General features: G+C 34.3%; 1 protein-coding gene across 9 annotated transcripts in view; it reads right to left on the reverse strand.

Annotated features, from left to right (window-relative positions):
• Nucleotides 1-20,136, reverse strand: part of SYCP2 (synaptonemal complex protein 2) — a 78,853-nt gene that overhangs the window by 7,074 nt on the left and 51,643 nt on the right. For 7 of the 9 annotated variants that reach the window (XM_077873775.1, XM_077873777.1, XM_077873776.1 and 4 more), the window contains exons 24-34: nucleotides 14,029-14,156; nucleotides 13,210-13,246; nucleotides 10,682-10,752; nucleotides 10,538-10,595; nucleotides 9,962-10,017; nucleotides 9,473-9,530; nucleotides 8,847-9,015; nucleotides 6,446-6,483; nucleotides 5,796-5,966; nucleotides 4,200-4,383; nucleotides 2,813-3,021 (exon numbers count right to left, since the gene is read on the reverse strand). In XM_077873775.1, the coding sequence (XP_077729901.1) occupies nucleotides 2,813-3,021; nucleotides 4,200-4,383; nucleotides 5,796-5,966; nucleotides 6,446-6,483; nucleotides 8,847-9,015; nucleotides 9,473-9,530; nucleotides 9,962-10,017; nucleotides 10,538-10,595; nucleotides 10,682-10,752; nucleotides 13,210-13,246; nucleotides 14,029-14,156 (1,179 nt within the window). The remainder of the gene's footprint in view (nucleotides 1-2,812; nucleotides 3,022-4,199; nucleotides 4,384-5,795; nucleotides 5,967-6,445; nucleotides 6,484-8,846; nucleotides 9,016-9,472; nucleotides 9,531-9,961; nucleotides 10,018-10,537; nucleotides 10,596-10,681; nucleotides 10,753-13,209; nucleotides 13,247-14,028; nucleotides 14,157-20,136) is intronic. The other 2 variants (XM_077873778.1, XM_077873783.1) reach the window with 2 other exon arrangements.

A 20,136-nucleotide genomic window follows, 5' to 3' on the forward strand; every position in this document is an offset into this window, starting at 1 on the left:
AACGTTAATTTGATAAAAGTATCCACCAGAAACTACGAATAAGCATGCCTGCTGGTACAGTATCTAGTTAACACTCCCCCCGAGGTCACTGTCATCTTAACAATAAAAAACTTAAGTATAAGGACTGGAATGGAAAATACAAAAATTATCATGAGTAACTGCCTATATCCAAAATCCAAGAGGACCTATGGCAGGGAATTATGACAGAATTAGTCAAGGTAGTTGGAGATATAAAAATCAACAATGTTTCTATACAAAAGCAAAAAATTAAAAATCCAGAAAATATAGTTTTTTTAATACAGTAAAAAGAAAATCCATAAAATGTAGGAACTAATCTAATTTTCTTTGTGGAAGATTTGGCATAATTTTGTTGTAAATAATACCAAAATGTAGAGAGAAAAATATATGGATGAAAAATCTCAGTATCAATATTGGGAAATGGAAATTCTTCCCTTAGACAAACTCCAAAATTTATGTGGATGAGTAGAGGGTCAAGAGCATGTGCAAGAGGAGTGTGGAGTGGTGAAGTACCCTGGTAGCATCAGGCTCTACTGATGAAAGTGATGTGGCCTCAGCACACAGAGAGAGCCTGCCTTACAGCTGGCCCCCTAGTTGTCTGGGCTGTGCCCAAATGATCATTGCAAACAATGGAGACAGGAGAGTACCTCATGCACTAATTCACTATACACATGGCAAAGAGAAAGCCTAGAAAGATTGAAAAGCTAAAGGTTGAATTTTTACCAGAAAGGAATAGGACAGTAGCTGAGGGATTTCTTGAACACAAAGACTGGTAAATTTCATGATACCATTTTTTTGTCCTATGGAAGTTTTTTATTTAAATGAAAAGATACATACTGGAAAAAGAATGTTTGCATTCTTTTGCATTGTACATAACAATGTACATAACAATTCTTTTGCATTGTACATAAACAATACAGAATTAATATCTAGAATATTTTAAGAACTACAAATCAATAAGAAAAAGCCAATGATGCAATTATCACAAACTAGCCAAAAAACAGGAATACTAATGCTGTTAATCAATAAAATGCACATTAAAGTTACTATACTCATCAAACTGACACAAAGAGAACCATATAGTAACATACAGTTAAAACTGTAGAGAAATGGACACCATCATATAGCAGTGTTGGAGACTATAGCAAATTTCTGATATCTAAGAGTCAACAGTAAATGGGAAACAGCCAATAAGTATATAACAATTAAAACTCCAACTAGACTGATAACATAAAGTAGGTAGGAGATTTTCTAGGTTTTGAGATTTGCAAGATAGGATACTGAAAGGATAAAGGGTTCAGGGAAACCAAGGATGGTAGAGCAATTCTGACAAAGGACAGTGGGATTATGATCCAGTGGGAAACTGGTGTTCAAACTATGGTCTCTAGAAACTGAGAATCTCGCAAAGGTGCTTTGGGGGTTATTAGGGAGACAGGCTGAGTAGGTTAGGGTGCAGACCTCCTTTCTGCTTTAAATAGTGTAGTCCATTTTTATCTGTTTGGCACATCGGTGCTTTCATGAGAGATTTTGTTAGAAAAATATGCTCTCTAAAAACTACTGGTTAAACAGAATAAAGGGAATAAAATCCTGTAGGAATAAAATCATTCGGTTCAAAGTGCTAGGACAGAAGTTTGGTTTTATTAGAGGTTTTTAGGTGGACTGAACTCTCATTGATTCCATTTCTGTATACAGAGCTTAGCACATATCAAGAGAATAATATATTTGGGTATTTGCCAGGTATCAGATATTAATGCTTACACAATCAGACTAATTTTTCACAGCCCCACTGTGCAGATGAGAAAACTAAGGTGCAGAGGGATTCATTAATTTATAAAATGTTACATAGTTAGCAAATAGTGGAGTCAGGATTTATTTATTTATTTAAAAAAAATTTTTTTAAATTTATTTATGATAGTCACAGAGAGAGAGAGAGAGAGAGAGGCAGAGACACAGGCAGAGGGAGAAGCAGGCTCCATGCACCGGGAGCCTGATGTGGGATTCGATCCCGGGCCTCCAGGACCGCACCCTGGGCCAAAGGCAGGCGCCAAACCGCTGCGCCACCCAGGGATCCCTGGAGTCAGGATTTAAACGCAATTCTGACCCAAAACTCTTTCTGCTATGCCCAGTTATAGTGAACTATATGATCCTGGTAGTCAGTTCTGTAACATTACTTCTTTAAGATCCTCCAAATTAATACATCTATATAACCCAAGCCAAAAAAAAAAAAAGAGGGGAGTGGAGGTGGCATGGGGTTTATAAACTGGTACCAAAGTATCCACAACTTATACTATTCCTTGTAGGCATAACAGTTTTAGCTACCCTCCCTCACTTTGACCATAATTGATTCCTATCTTTAATGTCTTTTTACAACCCTTCAGAACATACCTACATATAAGAAGAAATAGTACATTTGATAATATACAACAGAGGAAGAATAAAGAATTTTTAGGTACCATAAAATTTGTTCATTTTAGTATTCATTCATGAACTATGTGGTTTGGATGTACAGACAAGTAAGCAGTGCCTCTGTGGAAGTGATCATTCCTATAGCAATAGTGCTAACAGCACTTAATACTTCCCACAACACCACATTCTTACTCCTGTACAGCTACTTACTAGTCTAGAAGTTTCAGAGGCTTTTTACATCTCAGTAGGTTATTCTTCTCCCACAGACCAAACCCCAGAACTCTATATTAAGTGGATAAGCAATATATATTTGATTAAGATTAGAGGCAAATAATTTACCCTCTCTGGTATATCTGAAAAGGGAAAAAAAAATCATGTATATTCTTACCAACAAGAAGGACTGTGGAATTAGTGAGCAACTTTCTCTTGCACATAATTTTTTGTCACTGTTTGTAGGTGACTTTATTGGACCTCCAACTCCATATTTACTGTTTGAGGATTCAGGTGACGTTTTCAGAGAAGGTGATAGGGATTTTGTCACACCATCAAAATCTTGAGTAAAATCCCTTTCTCTTATTTTCTCTGTACCTGTATTGCCTCACAGAACACAAAAAACAGATGGCAGGTATTGTCACTGGTGTCCACTTCAGAAATAGTACAATTATATTCTAAGAATATAATGATTAATCAAATCCTCAAATATTATCTATATTTAAAAAGATAAATGTTCAATAAATCAAGACCAAACTATATTTAATTTGTAAGACTCTGAAAAATATTATGGCTCATTTAAAAATGTAATTACAAGAAATTTCAAAAGTTCAAACAAAATTATCTATAGTATGAGCTGCTCTGTAATGATCAACCTAATCTTGAGTATTTTGACATCCTAGCCAATACTGTCACATAAAGATAAAGAATTTTCTGGTTGGAGATAGCTTGGGAAATCATCTTATTTAAACCCTTCATATATAGACAAGGAAATTTATGGCCAAAATAAACCTTAGTGTAAATGATTCTCAGTTTTCAGATCAAATCAGGGCATATGCATCTGTCTGTTAGTATGTGGTTATCTGAGATGACAATGGTCTATGCTCTATGAAAATATTCTAGAAAAGAATGAATCAGCTACTTTGGAGAAAGTATATGTTAACTTATTTAACTGAATTTTAACCGAAAAGATGGATACTTGGAAATGCTTTAAAATATCCTTAAAAGGAACTTAAAAAAAGTACAAACTTATAGTTTCCAAACTAGAAAAGTGTGTGATGTATATCTGTGTATACACCAATACTCCAAAGAATATGAATTTTTGTCAGTTATTTTTAAATAAAAGCAAAACCTGAAATCACAAAAGATAATCCACTATGGGTCCACAGAATGACCATGATATTTCTTGGGGACTTTAGTCAATGAAATGTATAAAAGAAGTAGTAGAAATGCTCATCATTATTTTCATGTTATTAAATATATCTAGGGATTAAGCACCTAAAAGTTTATTCAGTTTTCACATTATAATTTGTAAATATAAATACTTTCCATATTGAAGCATTTGGTCTTTAACTCCCTACCATTAAAGACCTGACTGTCATAGGGACAACTGTTGTCTACTTTGCAAAGACCACGTTACTAACATTTACTAGTTCAAAAAATGAAGTTTTGAGTACCCATAATTTTGAAGGGCATATTTGTTAATCTTCAAACTCTATTTTCACAGAATTATAGTTATAACAGAAATTTATTGAATATTTTATAAGAAATAAAATGATACTGACATCTCATTACTTCTATAGAGGATGGGCTCCCAGATAAAGATATAGGAGATAAGCCAAGGCTATTATCTCTTATAGCATCTTTTGGTAGAGATGATGGTATATCCTTTTGTTTTTCGGCAGAGAAGGTGTTCTGTTGTTTCTTTGGAAGCTTCATGGTTTTGCTTCTGGAATGGATATTCTCCTCCTAAATGTATTGACAACTCTCAAATTATACTTAAATGCAAAGAATTTATACTTGAACATATAAAACAAATTATGCTGAAATAGTAAATATCTTCTACTATTTACAGGCACAACAGGGGGCTCAACACAAGTAGCGGAGGACTTTCTAATATACTAGAAGGCATATGACAAATTCACAGAAAAATACAGTTCATGGATTGTAATATTATAAGAAATACAAACAAAATGCTGTAAGAAGATTATATCCAGTTTAGAAAAACCAGAAAAAGTTCCTGGATTGCATGGTACTTGTCATGCTTGGGAGCTGTTAAAGGACGTGGTGAGGGATATACTAAGGCCATGAGAGACCCCTAACAGCACAGGGAGTGGAGAAGCAAGGGTCTTGTTTGGTACGTGTGCTGCCGAAGCAAGCACGTCACAGGTTCTGTTTGGGAGTCATGGGTTATTCTGTTTGTTTTACCGGGGAAGAGAGGAAATGAGCTTGCAAAGGTATTCTGATACACTATTTCACTATATGGAGATTTTCAGGGTTTTTCTTTGAAGTTAGATAAGAGGAAAGGTGGCTTGGGAAGACTCAGCTGGCTATGTGCATAGTAAATTAAGAAGTGATAGAAAATCCGGAGATAAGTTATAAAGTCCTTAAAGTCTTCCAAGTAAAGGTTAACAAGGTTAGAAACAAGGGAAGATGGAAGTTTAATGATGTGAAATCAGAACAGAGTAATGGCCAGAGACCTACCTTTAGTGTCAGACTCTCTGGGTCCAAACCTTTGTTTTACCACCTCCTACCTGTGTGACCTTGGGCAAGTTCCTTTATCTCTTTGAGCCTCAATTTCTCATTTGTAAAATGAGATGTCAATAATAATACGAGTCACCTATGGTACTTAAGAGATTTTAAGAAGTTAAAGTACTTAGCATAGCACCTGGCATATTGTAAGCACTGAATTTTTTGTGTTATTGTTCTGCTTTTTACTTTGTTAAAAAGAAGTCTTTCTAGCACAGATGGCTAGAGAATACATCTGTAATATTCCCAGAGAGAAGCCAGGGATGGACACAGGTGGGCAATATATGGGAAGAATCTCAGGTCCATTCAAGAGAAAGATTCACAGCTTCCCAACAGTCTGCACTTTTTTGGAGTATAATTTTGAAAAAAAAACAAGCATTTTTCTAATTCAAAGATATGATCTTCAGGTTATCATTTTCCTAGAGCCAAACATCTGTTTTGTAACACTAATGCCAATTTATCACACATTTTGCCGCATTGTCTAAAGATCAACTTTTAACCTATAAAATTTCTCATGCAGAATGTTAAATCTTAAAATGTGACAAATCTGACATTTTTGCAAAAAATACATTCTATATTTAATATTCTCACAGGCTTTTCAGAAATTTTTAGTCTGAATTGTATCTATTTACCTTTACTAGCAATTTCTCTTTAAACGAAAGTGAAAATTCTTGTTCATTCTCTGATTCTGAATTTGAGAGATCTTTATAATTTTTTTTGGTTTTTGTCGCTCTTCGTGGAAGTCTGATTCTCCCATCTGGAACTCTCTCCTCTACCTTTTTGGTGATGTTTTTGTTGGGTGTCTTTAGGAGAAAAATTTCTAAATTATTAGATCAACATTTGAGATATAAGAAATACAAACTATTTGCTGTAAAATTGGCACTATGACAAGATATACATAAAATATTTGTAGAAATAAAAAGATTCCTGATTAATATTTTTCAAAGACTGGATTTTATCTTTCTGTCCTTATATCTTCTCTATCACCTTTTTCTATCCCTGTCATTAAAGGTCTGAGAGGCCTGGTATATATTACTTAACGCATGTAAAAAACAGGAAAAAAAGAGAAGCAGAGATATCAAAAGTTCCTAGAACTACAGAAGAAAACAGGCCAACATGATCCAAAAAGGGAAAGGTAGGAGGATGCATGCAAAGGCTAGAATAATTATGGAAAAACAAGTAACCATAAGGATAAAATTATGAGATGAAAAATGAATTTTTTTACATGACAGAAGAAATATAATTTTAAAGGGGTGTTTGAACACAAACTTCTTGGCTTTACCATTTTAGATTTTGGTTGTCCCCTTTCCAAAGATGGTCCTGCAATTCAAGAAAATAAAATTTTCAAATAGATAAGAACTGGCATTAAATTTTTTTTGAATATTTTTGCATAGAAGTTAAAATTATGGGCAGCCCGGGTGGCTCAGCAGTTTAGTGCTGCCTCCTGCCCAGGGCCTGATCCTGGAGACCTGGGATCAAGTCCCACATCAGGCTCCCTGCATGGAGCCTGCTTCTCCCCCTGCCTGTGTCTCTGCTTCTCTCTCTCTCTCTCTGTCTCTCATGAATAAATAAATAAAATCTTTAAAAAAAAGTTAAAATCATAACACCAAGAATAAATACATCTTTAAACTCATTCAAAAATTTAAATTTCAAGATGATTTGAGGCTAAACTGACATTGATAATTTTATAGTGTTTGGTAGGATACAAATTGCCAATTTCCTTTCATCTTCTTTACATCCTAAAACTTCTTAAACATGCAGGAGAATACATAACATAATCTATAAAGTCAAACACCTATATGAATCTACCATTCAATTTAAGAGCTGAATTATGAATAATGATGTATCTATTTATGTGTACTCTGTATGATGGTCAATATCCCCTCTGCCAAAAGGGAATATCTTCATTATCCTGAATTATTTCTCATTCACTTGATCTTAAAAAAGAAAGTTTTACCTCCCAGATAAGTATTCCAAAACAATACAATGAACTTTGAAGAGAGTATCATCTCATTCATATGTAATATTCTATGATTTGCTTTATTTTTCACCATTGTTTCTAAGATTCATCCATATTACTGAGAGAAGCTTTAGTTTCTATCCCTTTTTTGCCTTTCAAGCACAAATAACTTTCTAAATATTCTCTGAAGCCTAAGAAATGGGATTACCCAAACCAAGGAAGCAAGGAAGTTCTGGGAAAAAGGTCTTCCAATCCTAGCAATAACCCAGATCCTACATATGGTCTTGTGATCATTCAGCCATTTAAACAATTCACTCAGAAGATCAATTTTATTTTATTTTATTTTAAAGATTTATTTGAGAGAGAGAAACAGAAAGCGTGAGAGAGTGAGCTGAGCAAGGGGTAGGGACAGAGGGAGGGCAAGAAGCAAGCTCCCTGCTCAGTGGGGAGCCCAAACCAGAGCTTAATCCCAGGACTCCAGGATCATGACCTAAACCAAAGGCAGGCACTTAACTGACTGAGTTACCCAGATGCCCTGACTCAGTAGTTTAGTTTTTGAAGTATTTACTGATGACAGTATTCTAATCTTGAATGGTCTCAAGATTTCTGATCACCTACCCTATGTTACAAATGACTGTAAACTCTCTGAGAGCATGTGATTCATATCATGTTTCTCCTTGGCTTATAAAACACTGCTTCGAAGTCCAGGAACGTGACCAGATGCAGTACATCTTTCAGCATCTTCCCACAAGTCTGATCTGTGCTCCAACTACCCCAGTACTGCACTCCCTGCACTAGCACATGATGCTCTTTCAGACTTCTGCCTCTTTTATAGATGATTATCCTGCTACTTCTCTTCTTCATCTATTTCAAGATTCAGCCTCATTTATGAACACATGCCAAACTTCATTTCCACATTTCTATTTTTACTTCTGTTTAAGCCATCACCCAACTCCCCCCAACATATGCACAAAGGTTACAACTGGTTATTTTTATCCTGACAAAAAAGCTGATTCCCTGAAAATACATATCAATTTAAAAGTTCAGAGTTATGCTGTCTTTTAAAAAAGGAATATATAAAATTTTTGTGTTTTGTAAACCATCTAGGAAAATGGCCAGTATGTCTAGCCAAAAACCTATACCTCAAACTCTTGTTCAATTATTTTAAGAGAGTCACTAGATGAAGTAGAAGCCATATGCTGAGAAGACATTCTGTGGAAGATATAGGCAAAAATATTTCTCCAAGAAAATTGTTTTCCTTACAATATATCTTTATATGAATTCTATGTGAATTCCTAAAAATCATGTGCTGGGTGCGACAGGAAATAGATGTCCAAGATTTGATTTTTGCTTAGAGTACTGGTTTCATGAGTGCTTAATAATTCATCATTCACAGTAATTGCTAAATAAGTGAGTAACAGTAGGCCATTAGAAGACCAGCAATTAGAGTATGCATGAACCAAAGAATAGGAAAATCATATTTTGTGTCTCTTAAGATCTCAGTAAAAAAGAAATTTATCTATAACTACATTACTAAAAATAATAAAATGAAAAAACAAAACATCTGTAGTGTGGTGTATTTGCTCTTCTTTTTCTATTCATAAGGCTATGTAGTTATAAACACTAACTACATGTACAAATATACTTATCAACCAACAAAGCATTTCATGTAGTTTAAATGGTAAAATCAGTTGCAATATTTCTCTAAAAAGTGATTTCTTACTTGGTTTCCCACTTTTATGTTTCTTCACATTTTTATTTCTGCTATAGTCTATTAGCTGTGGTTTTGATTTTGGTTCCTTTAGCCAGCTAACATCAGTCTTGCTGTCATCACATACGTATTCAGTGTCAGTATCACTAAAGAGATTTTTGTTTTTAGGGTCTGTTACAGTCTATAAAAAAAAAAAAATCCTTGTAATAGATGAAGAAACATGTCTCATTATATACTATGCAAGGTAAGTTAAGCCAAAAAACAACCCCAGGCAACAGAAAAACTTAATTTTTTGGCATACTAATCTACCTAGCATTAACGAAAACATATCTAGAAAGTCACTCAGAAATCCAGATCAGGGACTGAGATTCATATTCTGTTGTTTTAAAACTGCCTACTCCCACAGAGACATAAGTTAATGTCATCAAAGAAAATAACTAAAACTGTCATATCTTCTATTTCTAGATGATCACAAACAGCTCAGAGACCATGACAAAGTCATAGGGGGCCCATGGATAATCTCACAGAAGAAAAAAAAGTCCAAATAATTTTGTTTTCTAGATCTGTAATCATCTTTCACATTGGAAAATTATTTTTAAAATACTGTTTTTAATAGATATACTGATATCATAACTCACTTTTTTATCTTTTGTTTTGAGAGAAGTTTCAAGTTCATCATGATTCCTTAAACCTATCCTTAAACAAAAATATGCATTAATTTTAATTAACTTTAATTATTTGTTCTCTTAAGGTAACATGCACTGGACAGTTAGACCTGGGTCTTCAGCCTTACTCTTTTACTAAATTCACTATGTAATTCTGGCCAAGTTGCTTATGCTCTCTGACATCAGTTAATTATGAAAATAACAAGGTCAGATGAAAGGACTAAGTCCTTTCAACTTTATCATCTAAGAGACACAACTAATATAAAAGAGCATGGAATTTGCAAATTTATTTTAGAAACAAAGGCTGAAATATTAGAAATATAATGGGGTAATCATGCCAGTAGCATTTTTATTCATTCTTCTCATTTGTTAAAAACTCTCAAACAAACTGGGAGGAAATATTGAAGAAAAAGAGTAAGTTTATTTTAGTTTGATTCATCTAATTCTAATAAAAACACCTACAATTTTATTGAATTATCCACACGGGCTTCTGTAGCTGTAGCTTGAAATTCCTGGATCTATATTGTGAATAAACATTAAAACATTTTTCTTAGTGTTGAATTGAGGTAAACAAAAATTTTAAAAATAAACATATAAAATCTAGTGTCTATTACTTCCTTTTATAAGATGCATCAATAAAATTAACTAAATATTTTTATATTTAAGAAGAAAGCCACTATTATAAAATATACTTTAAAAAAAAAGCTGGTACTGAATAGAATGATGGATTGGCAAGAGAAAAACTAGAGTAAATGTTTTTAAATTTCTCATATCGAGAAGGAAAGGGATTTTCTTGATGTAGTAGTGTCAGTACCCCCATGCCTCAATTACTCATTTTTCACTACTTTAGTCCAAAGGATTTGAAAGGAAACCAAATGTACCTAAGTTGGTGCCAAATAAATTTTGAAACATTTAAAAATATTTTAAAGCATATCTACAAGAGAACGGAAACCAAAAAACATACACTGTAATAACTCTATGGTAAATACAAAATAAATGCTGAATAATTAAATAAAAAACCACTGATTTCTAGCTTACTCCAAGTTTTATAATAGGCTCATCAGCTCCATTCAAGTTAAAATTATAAACATCATTCCTGTAAAAATAAAGAGAAATATTAACTCCAATATATAATAAATTTTCAAATATGAAGAAAACTAAGATCTATGAAAAATTACTCACAATTGGCATTCAGAAGTAACATTAACAAAAGTAGTCTTCAGTTGTCTGTAACTTTTTTTCTGAACCTTTTCCTAAACACAAAAAAGTCTGTATAACTTTCAAACTTGTACATTAGTATACTTGGCAAACAAAAAACATATGCAATTTTTATTTTCATATATTTTTTTAGTTTTTTAGATTTTTATTTATTTATTCATGAGAGACCGAGACAGAGAGAGAGACAGACAGACAGACAGAGACACAGGCAGAGGGAGAAGCAGGCTCCATGCAGGGAGCCCGAAGTGGGGACTCCATCCCAGGACTCCAGGATCACGCCCTGGGCGGAAGACAGGCGCTAAATCGCTGAGTCACCCAGGGATCCCCATATTTTCATTTATTTTCTACTTGTTCCTACTCATGTTTTACATCTGTAACTATTTTCTTAATGTAAACTGTATAAAAGTATTAAATATTTACACTTAAAAATTTTAAAGACTTTATGAAGAATATAATTTGAAAGTACTATAAATTATATATAAAATATAATATCCTTATATCTTTAAAATGCACTGGCATTACTCTACACAGGTATCCTACAAGCTGAACCTTAGTGATTTTAGAATCACAAAACAAGCATGCTTCTTTTTTTCCCAGACTCATTTGCTTTAAAGTCTTAGATAGAAAAACTTTGGGAACGACTACGTTTTTTTTTTTTTTTTTTTTTTTTTAATTTTTACTTATTTATGATAGTCACACAGAGAGAGAGAGAGAGAGAGGCAGAGACACAGGCAGAGGGAGAAACAGGCTCCATGCACCGGGAGCCCGACGTGGGACTCGATGTGGGACTCGATCCCGGGTCTCCAGGATCGCGCCCTGGGCCAAAGGCAGGCGCCAAACCACTGCGCCACCCAGGGATCCCCGGGAACGACTAAGGTTTATGTAAAATCACTATTAATATCACTAAACAATTATTGAAAGAAATACTCTGATGTCTATTTAATAAGTTGGAAATATTAAAACTATTTTAGTTATTCATATTTAATTGTATTATGTATTTGACTATTTTACATATAATTATTTGTATTATTTCAAAAAGTTTATCCCTCAATATATTACTCTTCTGTCACTTATCTTATCCTTTCCAGTATGATTTTTACCAGTGTTTACATACATCTGTTCAATTCATCTACTGCATGCTAGCATGTGCTAGGTATTACAGAAGAAACAAAAAATAAGCCAAAATATTAAAAAAGATATAAAAGGGAGCAAAAGTGTTATACAGGGTACAAAGATGATTCTAAACAGAGTCTAACAGAAGACACAGGAGAGAAAAAAAAAACTGCAAGAGTGAGTAAAATATCAAGAAATGGTACAAAGAAATTGGTGTTGGGGACTCCTGAGTGGCTCAGTTGGTTGAGTATCTGCCCTGGGTTCAGGTCATGATCCCAGAATCCTAGGATCAAGCCGCTTGTTGGGCTACCGCTCTCTCTGCCATTCTCCCTGCTTGTGCTCTCTCTATATATAATAAATAAAATAAAATCTTTAAACAAAACAAAAACAAAAAACAAAGAAATCAGGGCATAGATTCAGAATTCTTGCCCATTTGGATTTTGAGTCAGGACACTGTGGAAGTTTTCAAAAAGGTGGCAGATTGAAGTGAGACTGGCAAGGAGGAATCAAGTTTTGAGGACCAGAAAAGAGTGTGAGAGTACACTGACCCAGTTCAAAGTTTTTTCCAAAGAGTAGAAGAAAAAAGAGAATAAACACTTAGGAAAGACACTTCAGGGAATCTCAAGTTCTTCTGCTTCGGCTAAAGGAGACCTGCGTAGGGAGCTAATACTAGGAAATAAAAACAGACTTTCAAAGGGACTAGGAAGCCAGCCTGAGCAAAAGGGACCAAAGAAGGAATCTGAACAACAGAATGACATGACTGAAGCTCTGTGCTTTAAAGAAAAAAAAGCTGGTCCTGAATAGAAGGCCAGATTGGCAAGAGAAATACTAGAGGCAAAAAGAATTACATAAAAGCTTCTGCAATAATCCAAGGATTATAAATTAGAACTCAAACTAGGAAAAAGGAGTCACATGGGCAGAAGAGGGGAGATTTAAGAGTAATGTACAGAAAGTGAACCTCAAAACTTGAAACTAAATAGATAGAAAGTAATTATGAGGAATAAATCAAAGAGAATTGATATTTTAAGTCTGAATAAACAGTAATCTTTTTAAACAAAAAAAGAGACTTAAGAAGGATCTTATTGTTAGAAGAGATGGGATTACTAGGAAAAAAATGAAGATAAACATTTTTTGAATCAGGTACCAAAAAATGAAAAGATCTCACTCACATATAGAAATAAAGCTTTTTATTTTTTTTGAAAAGTAGAACAGAAAGAGGACTACTTTGAGTACTTGCCACTAAACTTGTTGATTGCTTAATCCATTTATCAACATGCTGAAAACATTAGTTCCATCCTGTATTGCGATTCTATCTTATGTTTACAGTCAAATATATAGTGTGACTATACATTTGGTATAATTAAATAAACGAAACCTACCTTGCTGAGCTGTAGATCACATTTGCTTGAAAAACCACTATAAGAAAGGTTTTGTTAAAATTAAAAAAACAATTCAATATCAGAATGTTCTTCATAAAAGCCACTGTATATAAGGTAAAACATTTGGGTCACTAAGTTTACATTCAATATGCTATAAATAAATGAAATGTGACAACACTAGCCTGATACTTGTGCAACTTTACTCCTGGTAAATAGCAACACTAACTGTTAATAAGCTGCATCATTCATGCAGTAGGAAGTGCCAAGCAATTGGAAATGAATGGTTCTGCCAAGAGAATAATTGTTTTGTGTCTTATAAGGCCAGAATTAATTTAAATATGAATTAATCACCAATCTGTAAAGAAACATTTTGCAGTAAGAACTAACCTTCAGAAAGACTGCAAACAAAAAAATGTGTATTTTCTATATAAAAGTAACTCATTTCAGCTAATTTAAATTTCACATTTCATTAAGCAATATATTTAAATTTATTTAGTTTTACTCATCACTAGGCTCAATAAAGAAAATCCTAAAATGTCTATATCCTAAAGATTTATTTATGAAATGGTATGCTGTATCAATACGGTATTTTTGATACTTTATAAAATTAATCACATACTTCAATGACTAATTTCAAATTGAGTTCCCTTCCTAAATAATTTAAACAGCTACTATTTATAAAAGTAAATAAGTAACTAGGTGTTCTCTACTGGAAAGCTGTATTATTTGAAGATGTTCAAAACTTACCTTCTTAAAATTGTAAAATAATTTAGCTGTACCTGTCTGAAAAATATTTATGTTGAAAATTTAAGAACATACCTGTCAATCAGAGACTCCTTGAATTTTCTTGTAGACTGTATGTTATCCTTCGTTTTGTATCTCTTATTAATTTGGTTTATCAAGGATTCTGCTGCATCGGTAAATCCTTTCTCTTTTGACTTTTCTCTCTGAAACAATTTAGAAATTACCTGAAGACTCTACCAGTTAACTTTCAAAGGAAATAAAGGAATATTTAAGAAAAATCTGGTTCTCTATATAACTAAAAAGAACCATAAAGTAGGTAAGAAATTATTTACTAAGTCTGGGCTTTGTTAGACATTAAACAACACAGGATAAGACCTAACATACAGAATGGTGCAGAGTGCTCTGCAGAGATCAAAATAAAAGTTTCTATCCATGGAAAAATAAATCATATTAAAAACTGAAAGCAACTAAAAGGTGGGTCTTTGAAAAGATCATTAAAATCAATACATCTTTAACCAGGTTAGCTAAGGTAAAAAAAAAAAAAAAAAAGAGAGAGAGAGAGAGAGAGAGAGAGAGAAAAGACAGAAATTACTACTATCAGAAATGAAACAGAGGCTGTCACTCTTATGGACATTAAAAGGCTGAAAAAGGAATATGAACAATTCAATGCCCACAAATTTGATAACCAAAATAAAATGGGCCAATTCCTGAAAAGGCAAAATCTGCCAAAACTCATATAAGGAGAAATGGATCACCTAAATAGGCCTACATCTATTAGAGAAATTGAATCCATAATTAATACCTTCTTTTTTTAAGATTTATTTATTTATTTATGATAGACACACGGGGGGTGGGGGGCAGAGACACAGAAGGAGGGAGAAGCAGGCTCCATGCCGGGAGCCTGACGTGGGACTCAATCCCGGGACTCCAGGATCACGCCCTGGACCAAAGGCAGGCGCCAAACTGCTGAGCCACCCAGGGATCCCCTAATTAATACCTTCTAAAACAGAAAGCACCAGGCTCCAGATGGGTTTACTGGTAAGTTCTACCAAATACTTAAGGAAGAATTATATCAATTTTCTACAATTGTCCAGAAGACCAAAGCAGAGGGAATACTTCCTAACTCAATGAAGCTAGTGTCATCTTTCCACCAAAATCAAAGATATTACAAGAAAATTACAGACCAGTATCTCTCATGAACATAGATACAAAAATCAACAAGACATTAGCAAATTTTATTCAATGATGTATAAAAAAGGACTATATACCATAACTAAATGGTATTTATTCAAGATATGCAAGTCTGATTCAACATTTGAAAATCAATTAACAATGCATCATACCAATAGGCTAAAGAAAAATCACACAATTAATATAGATACATGAAAAGCATGTAACAAAACCCAATACCCCTTCATGATAACAATTCTTAGAAAACTAGGAAGACAGATGAATGTCTTCAGCTTGATAAAAGAAAATCTTACAGGGATGCCTGGGTGGCTCAGTGGTTGAGCATCTGCTTTTGGCTCAGGTCGAGATCCCAGTCCTGGGATCGAGTTCCTCATGGGGCTCCCTGCAGGGAGCCTGCCTCTCCCTCTGCATGTCTCTGCCTCTCTCTCTCTGTGTCTCTTGTAAATAAGTAAGTAAGTAAGTAAGTAAGTAAGTAAATAAATAAATAAATAAATAAATAAATAAATAAATATTTTTTTTAAAAATGAACATCTTCCAAAAAACAAAATTACAGCTAATATCATACTTAATGGAAAGAAATTACATGTTTTCCCACCAAGATCAGAAACAAGGGTAAGATGCCTACTCTCACCACTCCTATTCATCATCAAACCAGAAGTTCTAGGAATGCAGTAAGACAAGAGAAGAAATAAATGGTATACAGAATCGGAAGAAATAAAAGGGTTTTTGATGACAGTTTTAGACAGAAATAAAACTGTCTACACGACATCATTGTCTATGTAGAAAAAAATCTCAAAAAAATCAACAAAAATACTCCTGGAACTAAAAGGCAATTGTGATAGCACTGCTGAAGGATATAAGGTTACTATACAAAAGTTGATTGCTTTCTTATAATCTAGTAATGAACAAGTTTAAAATTACATTTCATTTGCATTAGTACTCCGCAAAAGGAAATACTTAGGTATAAATCTAACAAAACATGTACAAGATCTATACATGACTAATGAAGAAAATCAGAGACTAAATAAATGGAAGGAAATTCCATGTTCATGGATAGGAAGCTCAATATTGTCAAGATGTCAGTTCTTCCTAACTTGATCTACAGATTCAATGTAATTACAATCAAATCCCAGCAAGTTATTTTATGGATATCAATAAATAAAAATGATTCTACAGTGTACATGGAGAAGCAAGAGACCCAGAATAGCCAATACAATATTGAAAAACGCAGTTGGAAGACTGACACTACCTTACATTAAGATTTACTAAAAAGATACAATAATCAATATAGGGTGGTATTCGTGAAATGGACAAATAATACAATAAAACAGAAAGTAAACAGGAAGCCCAGAAATAAGCCTTCATAAATACAGTCACCTGATCTTTAGTAAAAGAGCAAAGGCAATGTAATGGAGAAAGGAGTCTTTTCAACAAATGATGATAGAATAACTGGACATCCACATATTTAAAAAAAAACACCAACAAACAAATTTAGACACAAATCTTAAACCCTTCACAAAATTAACTCAAAAGAGATCATAAGTCTAAAAGTAAAATGCAATAAAACTCCTAGAAGATAACATAGGAGAAAATCTAGGTGACCTTAAGTTTGGCAATGCCTTTTTACGTATAACACCAAAAGCACAATCCATGAAAGACAAAATTGGTAAGTAGAACTTCATTAAAAATAAAAACTTCTGTGAAAGACACTGTTTGGAAGATAAAAAGATGCTCCATAGAAAGAAAATATTTGTAAAACACATATCTGATAAATGACCTGTACAGACACACCACATTGGTTCTATAGCACAGTGATAAAGCAAATAATACATTAAAGTGAGTTAAATGAACTTGGGTTTCCCAGTGCATATAAAAGTTATGCTTACTCTATACTGTAGTCTAGTAAATGCACAATAGAATTATGTCTTGAAAAACAAAATACATGGGGATCCCTGGGTGGCTCAGCGGTTTAGCGCCTGCCTTTGGCCCAGGGTGCGATCCTGGAGACCTGGGATCGAGTCCCACGTCGGGCTCCTGGCATGGAGCCTGCTTCTCCCTCTGCCTGTGTCTCTGCCTCTCTCTCTCTATGTGTATCATAAATAAACAAAAATAAATTAAAAAAAAGAAAAACAAAGTACATATGTTAATTAAAAATACTTTAATGCTAAAAATGCTAATCATCTGAGTTTTCAGCAGATTATAATCTTTTTGCTTGTAGAGTCTTGCCTCAACCTTGATGGCTGCTTACTGATCAGGGTGGTGGTTACTGAAGGCTGGGGTGGCTGTGGCAATTTCTTATAAGACAATGAAATGTGCCAGAATGACTGTCCCTTTCATGAATGATTTCTGTGTAGCATGCAATGCTATTTGATAGTATTTTATCGACACGAGAACGTCCTTCAAAACTGAAGTCAAGCCTCTCAAACCCTGCCTATGCTTTATCAACTAAGTTTATGTAATATTCTAAATTCTTTGTTGTCAGTCCTCACAGCATTTCCACCATGAGTAGATTCCATCTCAAGAAACCATGGTTTTTGCTCATCCATAAAAGCAGCTCCTCATCCATTAAAGTTTTATCATGAGATCCCAGGAATTTAGTCCCATCTTCAGGCTCCACTTCTAATTCTAGTTCTCCTGCTGTTTACACCACACCTGTAGCTACTTCTTCCACTGAAGTCTTGAACCTATCAAAGTCATCCATGAAGGCTGGAATTAACTCTTCCAAATTCCTGCTAATGTTGATATTTTGACCTCTTTCCAGGAATCATAAACATTCTTTTCTTTGAGAGAAGGAGGGAGAGAGAGAATCCTAAGTAGGCTCTATGCCCAGCATGAAGCTTGATGCGGGGCTCAACCTAATGACCCTCAGAGATCATGACCTGAGCGGAAATCAAAGAGTTGGATGCTTAACTGAGTCACCTGGGGACCCCCTTCACAAATTTTCTTAATGGCATCTAGAATGGTGAATCCTTTCCAGAGGTTTTCAATTTAGTTTGCCCAGATCCATCAGAGGAATCACTATGTATGGCAGCTAGAGCCTTATGAAATGTATTTCTTAAATAGTAAGACATGAAAGTAGAAATTACTCTTTGATCCATGGGCTGCAGAGTGGATGCTGTGTTAGCAGGTCTGAAATCATTGTACATCTCAATCAAAGCTCTTGAATGATCAGGTGCATTGTCAGTGAGAAGTAATATTTTAAAAGGAATCTTTTTTTTTTTTTTTCTGAGCAGGTCTCAACAGTGGGTTTAAAATATTCAGCAAACCATGTTATAAACAGATGTGCTGTCACATCTGTTTGCTGTTCCATTTATAAATCTCAGGCAGAGTAGATTTAGCACAATTCTTAAGGGCCCTAGGATTTTCAGGATGGTAAATGAACACTGGTTCCAACTTACAGTCACCAGCTGCATTAGCTCCTAATAAGAGAGTCCTCTGAGGCTCTGATGCCAGGCATGGACTTCTCCCTACCTCTGGAAGTCCTAGATGGCACCTTCTTCCAATATATGGTTATCTTGTCTACACTGAAAATCTGTTTAGTCTAGCCACCTTCATTAATTATCTTAGCTAAATCTTCTGGGTAACTTGCTGCTTCACCTTGCATTTTTATGTTATGGAGATGGCTTCTTTCCTTAAACTTCATGAACCTCTGCTAGCTTCAGACTTTTCTTCTACAGCTTCTTTACCTCAACCTTCATAAAATTGAAGAGAGTTAGGGCTTTGCTCTTAAGTAGGCTTTGGCTTAAGAGAATTTTGTGGCTAGTTTGAGCTTCTATATAGGCCACTCAAGCCTCCTCCAGATCAGTAATAAAGCTGTTTCACAAGAGATCAAGCTTTTTGCTTATCTCAGCTTTTTCCATGATTTCTTCATAAAGCTTAATCATTTTTAGCTTCTGACTTAAAATGAGAGACATGGGACTCTCCCTTTCACTTGAACACTTAGAGACCACTGTAGGATTATTAACTGGTCTAATCTCAATATTGTTATGTCTCAGGGTATAGGGAGGCCTAAGGAGAAGGACAGAGACAGGGGAATGGCCAGTTGGTGGAGCAGTCAGAAAACACCCATGTATTAAGTTTGCCATCTTACCTGGGTGCAGTCATGGTGCCTCAAAACAACTATAATAGTAACATCAAAGAACACTGACCACAGATCACCATAACTAATAATAATAAAAAACTTTAAAATATTATGAAAATTAGCAAAATGTGATAGAGACATAAAGTCAGCAAATGCTGTTGGAAAAATGGCATCACTATACTTGCTCAATACAGGGCTGCCACAAACCTTCAATTCATAAAAAACACAGTTATCTATGAAGTGAAATAAAGCATGCCATGCTTCTATCTAAATTATAGAAACAACTGTTAATATTCGACAATAAAAAAAGAGCAAAAAATCTGCGTCAACAACTCACCAAAGACGACATACAGATGGTAAATAAAAATATTAAAAGATGCTCAAATTCATATGTCATTAGGGAACTGTAAATTAAAACAACAAGATACCACTAAGAACAGCTAAAATCCAAGACAATGACAACATTCAATATTGGCAAGGATGTAGATCAACAAGAACCTTCTCATCTGTTGCTCAGAATGCAAAAATGGTACAGCCACGTTTTTCCACTTCCAGAAAACAGGCAGTTTTTCACAAAACTAATATGATCTATGATCCAGCAATCATGCTCCTTGGTATTTCCCCAAATGAGTTGGAAGCTTAGGTCCACATAAAATCTGCACAATGAATGTTTACAGAAGCTTTACTCATAACTGTCAAATCACAGAACCAACTGAGATGTTCTTTCAAAGGTGAATAGGTAAACAAATCTTGGCACATGCATATAATGGAATATTATTTAGTGGTAAAAAGAAATGAGCTATTAGGCCACGAAAAGTCATTGCAATTGCTAAGTAAAAGAAGCCAATCTGAAAGGACTATGTACTATACAGTTCCAACTCTATGATATTCTGGAAAAGGCATAACTACAG

The sequence above is a fragment of the Canis aureus genome, chromosome 26, assembly GCF_053574225.1.
Source record: "Canis aureus isolate CA01 chromosome 26, VMU_Caureus_v.1.0, whole genome shotgun sequence".
Taxonomy (NCBI): domain Eukaryota; kingdom Metazoa; phylum Chordata; class Mammalia; order Carnivora; family Canidae; genus Canis; species Canis aureus.